At 57.9% G+C, this 11865-nt stretch overlaps 1 protein-coding gene across 4 annotated transcripts in view; it reads right to left on the reverse strand.

Moving 5' to 3' along the window:
- LOC118007281 (myelin transcription factor 1-like protein) overlaps nucleotides 1-11865 on the reverse strand; it is a 138606-nt gene that overhangs the window by 17584 nt on the left and 109157 nt on the right. For all 4 annotated transcript variants that reach the window (XM_035000279.1, XM_035000278.1, XM_035000280.1 and 1 more), the window contains exon 16: nucleotides 10353-10574. In XM_035000279.1, the coding sequence (XP_034856170.1) occupies nucleotides 10353-10574 (222 nt within the window). The remainder of the gene's footprint in view (nucleotides 1-10352; nucleotides 10575-11865) is intronic.

Raw genomic sequence — 11865 nt, forward strand, 5'->3', positions numbered from 1 at the left:
GGAGGGTCATCAGGAGGGAGGGTCACCTGGCAGGAGGGTCACCCGGTGGGAAGGTCATCAGGAGGGAGGGTCACCCGGTGGGAAGGTCACCCGGCGGGAGGGTCATCAGGAGGGAGGGTCACCCAGCGGGAGGGTCACCCGGCAGGACAGCCTGGGGACAGTGTCCTAAGCCCCGGCGCCAGCCCCCAGCCCCCAGGTGGCGCCCGAGGAGGGTTTCTTGCCCTGGTTCTGCAGCTCTCTGGGGATCCTTTTCCAGCATGTGCCCTGTCACGGTCACTCTGGTTCCTCGATGGAGCCTTGTCAAAGCTCATCCCCTGGAGACGGAAGCTGCTGACCAAGGCCTGGAGCCCTCAGCGCCTGTGCCCGGCGATGCTTCCCCTGCCCTCTCCATGCTGAGTCTCTTTCCTCGCTCCTCTCTTCTCCCACCTGCTGGAGACTCCTGTTAGCCAGCTGGAAAGCCCCACGGATTCTTCCTCTAGTTTTTAAAAATTGTCTTCTTTTCTCATTTTATAATTTAAGAGAGATTTCCTCAACTTTACACTCTAACCTTCTAACTGAACTCTTTATTTCACTTGTCTTTGTTTCAAAGATATCTTTCTTGTTTTCTTGATTTTTCTTGGATTATGAAGAGACTAAGTCATACTCTTCCATTTATTCTCCTTTTCTATCGGATGACAAATTAAAAAAAATTTCGCTTTCCAGAAATGTCTGTTTTCTCCAAGGTTTTCTTTCTTTTTTGAAGGCTGTTTTGCTTTCTGCCATGTTACTTAGTGCTTCCCTTAAATGGCTGGTTGTCTTCCGAGTATCTCCCGCTGAGGCCTGTCTCGGGGGCCTGCAGATTTCTGGGGGGGCTTCGCTCCTGTCTGGAGGTCGTGGGGGACACACGCAGGCCGAGGCTGTGGTCACAGCAGCTTGGGAACCAGAGGCGGAGGGCCTCACCCTGCACTGGGCATTCCTGCCTCCCGCCCCCTGGGGTCCCGAACGTGGAGCGCCCCTTCCGCTGGGCGAGGGGGGCGCGAGGCTGAGCATCTGGAGGCCCACTCTTCCTACAGAGACTTCCACTTCCTGCTCTGTTTCCGAGGCTGCCCTGAATCCTGCCGCAGGGTCCTGGGGCCACACACTGAGTGCTCACGCCTGGCTTCCACCCCCGTGCGTCCGCTGGGCACCGCCATCTGTCTGTCCCCACAGAGCTGGACCCGAGTCTTGCGTCCCCCAGCACCTCAGCTCCCGTGACACCGTGCAGGTGAGGGAATGCTCTTTGCTTTCTGCATTTTCATTATTTTTATTTCGTGGATTTATAAAAGGAGAGCAGGCCATTTCAGTAGAGTTTTGAGATCAGTGGAGATAAATGTGTTTTCAGGCTTCGGACCGGGACCCCCAGAAAGACGGCTGCCACCATCGGGCCCGTGGTCCGCGCCGAAGGTGCTCTCCTCTCCCCTTCCTGTGGGCCAGGGCAGCAGGAACCCAGCTGCTTGCTCCTCAACCTCAGGGAGGACTCTGGCGTGACGTGAGCCGGGCGGCCAGCGCCTGGGCGAGGCCCCAGGAGGACTCTTGGTCCAGGGGACAGACGGGACCTCTGAGTGGGCGCCTGAGGGTCAGCGGCCCCCGGCCCCTCATCAGCGACAGGAGCCCCGGAGAGGAAGCTCCGAGGGCCTGGTGGTGGAGCAGGAGGGGCCGGGCTCTGACGGTCACAAGCTGCCACTCAGCCTGGCCCCTGCGTACCTGACGGAACCTGAACCTTGTTGAGCCCCTGCTTGGCTTTGTGCTGAGGAAGCTCATCCTGACAGACACTGAGGACTCAGTTTCTCTTTTTGTCTCTCCTTCTGCTTGCGAGCTAAATTCCACATCTGTCATCGCAGTGGGTCAGTCGTCCCCCCTAGAAGACGCGTTGACGTCCCAGCTCCCAGAACCTGTGAGGAGGACCCTTTTGGAAAGGGGGTCTCTGCAGATGTGAGCAGGCTGAGAAGGAGGTACACGGACCCAGTGACCTCTGCCGCAGGGACGGCACTCAGGGCTCCCGGCCTCGAGCGTGGGGCGGCCACAGGCCGGGGCCCATCGGCCCGGAGGGTCCGCGATGGCTGGCCCACTGCTGGCAGCGACAGCCCGGAGCGCAAGGGGTGCGGGGGCTCTGGAGAGAGAGCGCGAACCTCCTCCCCGTGGCCCTGCGGTGTCCGTGGGCTGGGAGCCCTGAGTGCGGTGCAGGGCAGCCAGCCGGCGCCGGCGCGGTCTTCCCATTTCCTCGAGACGGTGTGGAACTTGCGGCTCCTGCTGCCTCAGCAAACGTGCTGGCGCGAACATCAGGAAAAGGCTTCTGGGTCTCACAGGAGAGGTGTTTCGGAGATGCCGAATCCCAGCGTCAGCAAGGACCGCGTAGGTCCGTGGGTGCAGACGAAGACCTCAGGGCCAGACTGAGGAGGGAGAGCGAGGGCCCAGGAGGGCTGAGATGGGGTGTGCCCGGGACCCCAGGACACAGTGGTGTCCGGCAGAGGCGGGAGCCAAAGAGGACGCAGAGGAGAGTCCGTGAGCCAGCCCGGCGCTCCGTCCCAGGGGGACCCGGCACCTCTGCCCAGGACGGCACCATGCGGACCCCTGGGAGGAGGCGAGCGGGGCGCGGGGGGCACGGCGGGGCGAGGACGCCTCAGGGGCTGCCCCCCGCCCAGAAGTACAGCCTCGGACAGAGCAGGCATCAGAGGCTGGACCACAGGCTAAGTTCTCGTCTTAGGGCAGAGGGAGGGCAGAAATCAGCCAAGTCACAGAAAACACGCGGACTTGTAGAATTTGCATGACACAGTCACATTTTAAAAATTGCTGTATTCCTGGGGCGCCTGGATGGCTCAGTCATTAAGCATCTGCCTTCAGCTCAGGTCATGATCCCAGGGTCCTGGGATGGAGCCCCACGTCCGGCTCCCTGCTCAGCGCGAAGTCTGCTTCTCCCTCTCCTTCTGCCTCCCCCCGCCCCACTCAATCTCTCTCTCGAATAAATAAATAGATATTTTAAAAAATTGCTGTATTCCTGAAAACCTATGATTTGCTTATAAATTGAGGGTGGTGTCTTGCTGATCAGAACTGACGGGATGAGGTCTGCAGTGCAGGACCTCACGCTCTGAGGTCTCGGTGCTGTGTGTGTGTGTGTGCGTGTTCAGTTTCTTCATCTGTTTACTGGAGATAAAAATGAGCTTGTTTGTATTATTAATTGTTTGGCTTGTTCATTGGTCTACCCCATATAATTACAACAGGCTACGTTTCTCGAGGCAGAGACTGTGTAAAACATTTTTATTTCCCTAAAGACCCTAGCACGAAATAACATGCTTGTGGGAGGCATGCCTGTGGCTCTGGAGTCCCTGCCCTGTGCCGCCCTGTGGTGGACCCTCCCTGGGTGAGGAGTGCGTCCAGCACACGATTGCTCCTGTGTCCAGGGAACGCTGCGTACAACGCAGTCCTGGACACGGGGGAGCATCTCCTGCTGCCTCAGGTAGTCGGCGGCCATGTGGCGAGGGGGCCTCCTGCACCGAGAGCCCCTGGCCAACAGCCGGCACAAACACGGAGCCTCAGTCCTGGAGCCTCAAGGACCTGAATTCCTCCAAGACCCCGAATGAGTTTGAGGCGGACGGTGAGCCCCAGGAGGGGACACCTCGGCCAGGCCATGCACGAACAGAGGTAGAAGCCGGGCGTGGTGTGAGCCGCGGTCTTGCGGTACTTTGTGCAGGAGCGTCCACAGCCGCCGGATGCTTGTCGGCCCCCGGGACAGAAAGATGAGGTGCGGGTGTGACATGGGCCCAGGAGGAAAGCTCCTGGGACAGAGACCAGGCCACCAGGCCGGGGTCCCCCCACGTCCCCCAGCAAAGCCTGCACTGCAGGCTCCTGCAGCCTCAGGCCAAGGAGGGTGAGCAGATGCGACCTTCACCTTCCAGCTCTCACGGGGCCTTTGGGGGTTGCAGTTTGAAGCAGATGTTGGATTTCTCCGTCCCAAATGTTTCCCGTCAAATACTGAAACATGGAGATTAAAATACAGGGTCACACGCTGAGGGGCTTTCAGAGGCAGTGGTCAGCACAGGGCTGTGCAGAGGGGACCAGCCCCACAGGGCACGTTTGGACCAGGCCCGTTGGCAGCCACCTGCAAAGGGTGGTGCATTCAGATGTCCTGAAGGCTTTCCCAAGAAGTTAGGGAATTGCTAAGGCCAACTGCCCACGGAAACCGCTCTGAGGATGAGCAGGGACCTGTGGGGCAGTGAGTGCTCAGGACTCAGAGTCCAGTTTCATCCTGGACGCTCTCCTTCTGGGGCTGCATGATGGAGGAGGGTGTGCGGGCGGCTCTGGTTGAGGGCATGGGCCCCGCAGCCCCACATGCGTCCCCCACAAAGGAGAACTATTTCCTCAGCAAGATCTCGCTGTATCCCCTCTTCCTGGGGAGTTCTAGTCCTGCACAAAGGATGGTCCCTCTGCAGGGAGGAAGCTGCCTGCCAGGCCTCCTCTGGCAACAAGATAAATCTGGGGCCAGCAAACAACCCATGAACAAAGCATGGAGACATCTTCCCGCAGACGGGCCACCTGGTGAGATGACCAAAGGGTGGCCCAAGGGGTGTGGGGGCCTGGCTACCTTCCCAGAAACAGGCGCCCAGCAAATCCCCATCCAGCGTGCTCTCTGGCCCTGGATGCACATCTTCTCCATCCCCTTCTAGCGCAGCGACTCCTTCTGGAGGGGGGCCACCCGAGCCCTCCACCCCTCCTCCTCTGGGAAAGAAATCTAGAAGACCTCTCTTCCTGTGTTGTAAAGGGAAGCATGATGATTCAATCTGCTTTCGTGACGCAGAAAACCACCGCTGGTCTGGGGAGCTCCGGCCACGACCTCCCAGTTTCCTCCGCCTCTTGGAGTCAGCAGCAGAAGCCAGAGGAGAGAGCTCAGAGAGGGTGGAAGGGTGAGGGACCGGGGGCTGCACAGAGTCCAGAGGGAAGATTCCTGAGGCGACAAGGCCCCGGGTTCACCACCGCTTGGATCACAGTTCGTAGAGCCACGGATTCCCAGAAGCTGTGGAATTTGGGTTTGTCATCAGAGGCCTTGAGTACAGAGCACCTGGAAGCTCTTCGGGGGTCCTCTGTGCATCGTGTGGCCTTGGAGGGAGGAGCAAGGTCTCAGCTGTGAGAGGACTCACTGCAGAGGCGGATGTCTCCATGGTGGGCAGAGGGGCAGGGCTGTTCCTCTGGCGAGGTCGGCTGGGGAGGGAGAGGTCTGCCCTGCTCTGCTTCCCTGCTGCCTGGAGAAGAGCAGGTGACCCCCCAGGGAGGCCCAAAGGACGCCTAGCAGGCCCGGCTCGGTGCCACCCCAAGTCCCTGTACTGTGAGCGTCCCGGGCTGGGTCTTGCAGGTGGACACAGGTGGTCCGTGTGTGATGCCCGCCGGACAGGCTTTTCTCCTTATGGGCCGTGTGCCCAGGGGAGAGCGTCTTGCCTTCTTGGTGTTGGTTGTCTGATCTAAAATCGGGACCATACAGATCTCAGGGTGCTGTGGTTCAGTGATTGTGTATGTGTTTGTAAAAAACTATGGCTTCTCAACATAGCATAGAGGTTTCCTCTTCTTCTTGGGCCCACAAAGACTCCATCTCCCCCACATCCCAAAGGTGGACTACATCTCCCAGCATCCCCTGGGAAGACTACATCTCCCAGCATCCCTTGCATTTGGTGATGCTGAGCCCTGGGTCTACTCGTGGGGCTGAAGGGAAGCAAGTGGTAGGTGCTCCTCCAGAGAATTGCATGAGTTGATTGATTATAAAATAACTCACGGAGTAAATACTCAGGACGGGGGCTTATTTTTAATGCAATTCTCTTGGCAAGTATCAAGCAAAATAAACATTCGGAAAAAGGCTGTCTCCCCGTTTGTGATGAACTGTAAGGAACCTGAAAATAAAATAAATCAGGTTTTGGGTCTGGGTGGAAAGTTTAAGAGGGTCTAGGCGGGGCCTTTTTGAAAAAACTTCATGTTGGTCAAGCCCAGTGAAAGATAAGACGAGTTCTAAGATTGCTTATTAAGACTTAGTTCTAAGATTATTTATTACTTTTCCGGGGTTAGCATTAGGGACTTCGATTTTGTGGCCCGTTCCTAATCTTACTGGAAGTGCGGTGAGCTGGATGGGAGAGACGTGCTCTGCCCTCACACTCCCACACAGAGAAGCAGGTGCAAGAGCTGAGGACACCGCCTCCCCCCTCGGGCTCCGGGGTCAGGGGGACTCTGGCGGAGCATCCCCCTCTGTCCTGCCCTTCCACCTAATGCCTCTGGTGCCCGGACTGTGGTCTGGAGCCTGCTGCCTTGGGACTTTTCCCACCTGGTGAAGCATTCCCTACTCGGATGAGGCAGGCTCTGCACCGAATGAACACACCCCTCCTTCCTATTTTCACTGATGTGTGGGCGGCATTTCTTAAATGCTGGTATGTGGGGCCCAGGCAAGGTGCTGTGGGTGTGGGGGACCAGGGAATGGTTCCATGGATAGAAACCTTTGCAGCAGAACAGGGCAGACCCTGCCATTACTCGGTGGTGGGGCATGAAGTGCAGGGACCACTGGGCTGGGAGAGGGAAGTGGGCCTTGTGTCACCGGGTCCGTAAATATGCTGAGGGTTGAGGGGAGGCCGCACAGCTCAGAGGAGGAGGCCTGGAAGGCAGGAGGCAGGCCGCCCAGGTGTGAGTCCTGCTCTGTCACTTACACACTCCCTGCAGTCACGTCACCCGTCTTGCCTGAGTTCTAGTCTTTAACCGGGCAGACGATGGTGCCTATGTCTCTGGGCTCCCACGAAGACTCCGAGGGTTAACACAGGAAGGTGCTTGCAACGCTGCTGGGCACACGGGGAGCCCCACACATGCTGGAGGATGAGGAGGCCTTTTCAGGGCAGAGGGGGAGGTAGAGAGGGAGGTGAGAGGTGCAAAGACGAGGAGGGAATGGCGTTCAGCCGCGGGCTGGGAGTGGGGGACGGTCCCAGAGACGCAGCCAGGTCGAGGGACTGGCAGGGGCAGGCTGGGCTGTGGGGCGCCCCATCAGCCAGCCCCTCCCAGCTCCTGCCCGTCCCTGCCCCCCCACACCCACTTTCAGTGGCCCTCGTGACCCAGTGCCCCGGTGTTTCCCCAGGGCTGCGCCAGGATGTCGCCTGCTTAGCTTTCTCACGTGCCGCTGGCTGTCCCCCAGGCAGCTGCTGGACGGTCACTGGGTCCTGAGGGCCCTCCCCCTGCCCGCCCGCTGCCCACTGACCCCCTCTCCGCAGCAGCGTCTCCTTGGGCCCACCTGCCCTGACCCCTGGCCCAGGCTCTGACCTCCCCCGAGCTCTGCCTGCCCGTCCGCCCGGCTCTTCAGTGTCTTTCTGTCCCCGGCTTTTCCCTTTTTGATAACAGGCCCTTTCTCTCTTCCTGAGGCTGTGCCCCCACCCGAGCCTTTGGGGGATACCGGCCCCTCACCCCGCGTCTCTTCTACCTCCAGCCGCATCCCCGCTCGCCCCTCCGACACCCGCCCTCTGCCCTCTGGCTTCTCCCAGGCCGGTTTGGGTCGCTGGGTCTCCTTGCCTCGCGGTCCCCAACTGGGTTTTCTGGAACCCTCTGCCCAGCCCCCGGGAGGTGCGTGCGGCCACTGGACGGCCCACTGCTGCTACTTTGGGGGACCACGCTCGTTCTGCTCACGGCTGGCCTTCGACGTGAGGATGGGGAGCAGCCCCGGCAGGGAGACTTGGTCGTTCCCGAAGACTCGACAAGCATCCCTCGGGCCTGGAGGGCATGAGCTATAAAAATGTGCCAAATAATCAGAAAGCAAGGAGCTCTACTTTCCTTATTATCCGAATGTTAGAGACTCATCCCAATAGAAATTTGTCTGATTTATATGAGAAAATATCTGGTTTTGAACGACTTGTTTTTCATCTTAAACACTGCTTTTTTAGGAAGACTCAGGCAATCCTAAAGATAAAATAAGACATTGTCCATGTCCTGTACAGCAGCCCTGCTCAGGACGGACTGGAGACCCGAGAGCGTGGCCCCCAGCCTCGAAGGAACAAAATAAATGAAACGGTTTCACAGCATGTGGGGACGGTGGGCGCGCAGAGCTCCGTGGCTCCGACTGTCCTTGTCCCCACGGCCCCCGCGGCCCCCGTGGCCCCCGCAGCCGTGACCTCCCTGAGGAGGAAACTGGGGGCAGCGGCTCCATGGCCCCAAAGCCCCAGACCTACGCTCCTGCTTCGTCTGCTGTTTACATCCTGGCACCGTTAAACACCACCGTTTACCGCCCCAGGAGCTGCCACAGTTTGGGGGAAAGGGGACGAACGGGACATTTCTGTGTCCGTGGAGTCTTTGTTCTGATTCTAAACCTGCTGTTTTCACAGCACAGGGGGAAGAGGAGGAACCCCCCATCTCAGCACATCAGCGGGGTCTTCCCAGGGCCCCTCCTAACCGAGGCCTTAAGGTTTGGGAGGCTCACGGCCCGTCGCTCCCCACGGCGGGGCCACAGCTTCCAGGAGACAATGTCTGCACCCCTGGCTGGGTTCTCGCCAGGACGACTGTTCTCACACCGCCCAGGAATCACGGTTTGCCTGCCCAACAGCATAAATGAAAACGATAGGATGTGGTTCAGCCTTATAAGGAGGGACATTCGGACACCTGCCACATATGGGGGACACTGCTCAGTGAGGTGAGCCAGACGCAGAAGGACAAACTGCATGATCCCACTCATCGGAGGTCCCTGGAGGACTCCGATTTGTAGAAGCAGAAAGTGGATGGTGGGCACCAGGCGCTGGAGGGGCGGGGTGGGGGCGAGGGTTTACAGGGACAGGGCATCAGTTTGGGAAGATGGCAAAGTTCTGGAGACGGATGGTGGGGATGCTGCACGACATCGTGAGTGACCTCAATGTCACTGAGCTGTGCACCCCAAAATAGTTAAGGTGGGAAGATGTGTTTTTTACCACAATGGAAGCAAAATGCCGTCGGCTCTGCTCACAGTGCTGTTCATCCCCTTTCCCCACGTGCCCCCTGGCCTGTTTTCCTTCACGCACAGTCAGACCCTACAAAAGATGAGGCTCCATCACCCAACACCTGTGGGCTCAGAGCCCTTGCCTACAGGCACATCGAGGTGGCCGTTCACAGCGTCTGATTCAGCTTTATAGCAGAGAAGGCTTCCGGTCCGTGTAGCTCCACCACCCACGGCAGGAGCTCTGACTTGAACGCCCTCTGACCGCCCTGCAATGCCCCCTCCCAGGCCCTGTGCAGGCTCGTCCAGCAGAGCTGGTGGCCCTCATGCGGGGCGGGTGTCATGGGTCACGTCTGGGGACCTTGTGGCTTCGGCAGGGACCTGGGCCAAAGAGGGAGCCTTTCTGGCCCTGGGGGCAGGCGGCAAACCCCGGGGCTTGGGGCTAGTGTCTGTAGAGCAGGACCGGGGCCGTCCCAGTACGAGCGGTGTGGTCCATGCAAGCACAGAGACAGAAAGGTCGCTGTGCATGCCTGGAGTCGTGAGCCCGCGTGGGGCTGCGTGGGCCCCTCTGTCCGCGGGGGACACCAGGGCCTTGAGCCATTGCTGAGAGGTTAGGTCAGGGAAAGGCATTCATGTTTCCGCTTTAGGCTCCCTGATCCCATCTGAGTTCTCTACCTGAGCAGGAATTTAACAATTAAAAATCAACCTTCCTCTTGAGGAACATTTCAAGGCTCATTCCGTACTCCTGAACCTCCCGTGACTCCCGGTTTGCAAACTGACATTGGTTCGTTCTGTGCTGGACCTGGCTTTACTGTGTTTCTCCTTCCAGCCTGGTTTCCAAGGAGCTGGGGACACCCGCCCGGTTAACCGACTCCATTGGCCTCTGTGATTTGTCTACACCGCCCACCCTAACCCATCCATGGGGACCCACCGAGCGCCCTTTGATTCAACGGACAGGCCTCTTCTGCTAAGATAATCGAACTGCACATATTTCTTCTAAAAGTAAGCGAGTAAAAGTTAATGGGGTGATCGGCTCTTCTGGAAATGTCCTGATGCATTTTTGGCCCAGGCATGCAGCATGAGGCCCCTGTGCCAGATACCATCCTCCTTCCCTGCGTGCGGCCTGCCCGCCATCTTTAGCCCAAAGGATCAAACCTACAGATACTCGCATGTGTGCAGAATTCCAGCCTGTTTCTCCCTGTGGATCCTGATCCAAGACCTGTGAAAGCCTCTGTCCTGACCCAGGATAGGAACGAGATTTGCTTCTTAAACACGCTCAAGGGTTTTCCTCTCTTCGCTGGGGAAGGTCATGAGTTTGGAAGCAGCGTTCCACCTTCTCTTTCTAAATGGGGGTGTCGAGTTGGGCCGTGACGGACACTCCTGGCGGGGCTGCCCGGGCCTGGTGCCAGGACCGAGGGCCACTCACCTCCGGTGTGTGAGGAAGCTGCCGCTGACGTGCCCCGACCCGTCACAGCCCGGCGTGGGACACGACATGCCCTCCGTCTTGACCGACTTCCAGGAGAACTGCGAGCCATTGAGGTACCCGTCCTTCTGCCTCTTGGCGGCCAGGGGGCACCCTGACGCGCTTCGATGGGAGGCGTACTTCCCGGTTATGTGGCCCTGGCCATCACACCCGGGAACGGGACATCTGGGGGCAGAAGAGACACACTCTGGGGTCTTGGCGCCATATACCTGGCGGACTCTCCAGCAAGGTCAAAATAACCTGGCTCGAAGAAAAACCATCACGCTCTACTCCAGCAAAGACAACGACAGAGGAAAATCTCTGAAAGTACCACCTAGCGGCGAACCGAGGGACCTTCTGTCGTGGGAATGCCTGGTCCGCTGCCGACGGAGGGGGCTGTTTGGGGCAGGATGTCTGCTCTTGGTGAACAATGTTGCACACCAGCGGGGGAAAAAGAATCTGTCCTTGTAGCAAGTGAGGTGCAGGTGTCTGTTTAAAAGACACCACGTTTGGACAGAATCAGTTTTTATGGTAGAAGAATGCAAAGTCAAGGAGAAATTGCAGGATTATTTTTTATGATTTTATAAACCCGTGGTTTTCTCGAGAGCTAGAAAACATTTGTTTGCTTGGCCGTGTTCTCCACAGGCCATCAAACACCTCCAGCCAGAGAGGATTTGAAGCAGGGGAGATAGTATTTAATCAAGTCTCCTGGATAGTGCTGGTATGTGGTACACCATAGGTATATTTTGGGGGAATAAAAGGGGAAAATCGTTGGCGGGAGCTAAAGGTCAATGGTAGGCTAATGCCTGCTTCTGAAACCTCTCGCCACGGAGGGACCAAGGACACACAACCCCAACCGCTTCCGGTTATCTCAAAGAAGGTGGGTGTGATTCAGTCGGGGCCCCTCATAAGCCCCAAACTGGTGGGTTTTGCATTTTCTTTTTAATGGCAAGGTTTACATTCTACAAAATTTATAGCACCCATTTACTTGGTTAAGGTTTATTTTAATACTTTTTATTTTAATTAATTTTTATCTTGTTTTAATCAAACATTTTTCTCCAAAGACACTGAGATCAACATTTCAGGAAGACAGTGCCAGGTTTATCTTAGGGATTTTTGGGACCTGGGTTCTGGGCATCAGTTTGGGAAGCCCCAGGCACCCATGGCTCTCACGGCCTGCCTGAGAGCAAGGCAGACAGCAGCTACACGATTCTCAAAAGCCAGAATGTTGGCCAATGTTGGCTTTCAGTGTTGGAGCTGATGCCTTCGTAGACATTCGTGGATCTGCCTCTCCCAGTCAGCGAACTGCTTTTCCCACCCTGGGCTAAAGGGAAGCGTCCGGGGTCCGCCCCCCAGGGCTAGAGGGAAGCGTCCGGGGTCCGCCCCCCAGGGCTACAGGGGAGTGTCCGGGGTCCAACCCGCACGGCTACAGGGAAGCGTCCGGGGTCCAACCCCCAGGGCTAGAGGGAAGCGTCTC

This window comes from Mirounga leonina, unplaced genomic scaffold (assembly GCF_011800145.1).
Source record: "Mirounga leonina isolate KUSES-001 unplaced genomic scaffold, KU_Mleo_1.0 Mir_117, whole genome shotgun sequence".
Lineage (NCBI taxonomy): Eukaryota > Metazoa > Chordata > Mammalia > Carnivora > Phocidae > Mirounga > Mirounga leonina.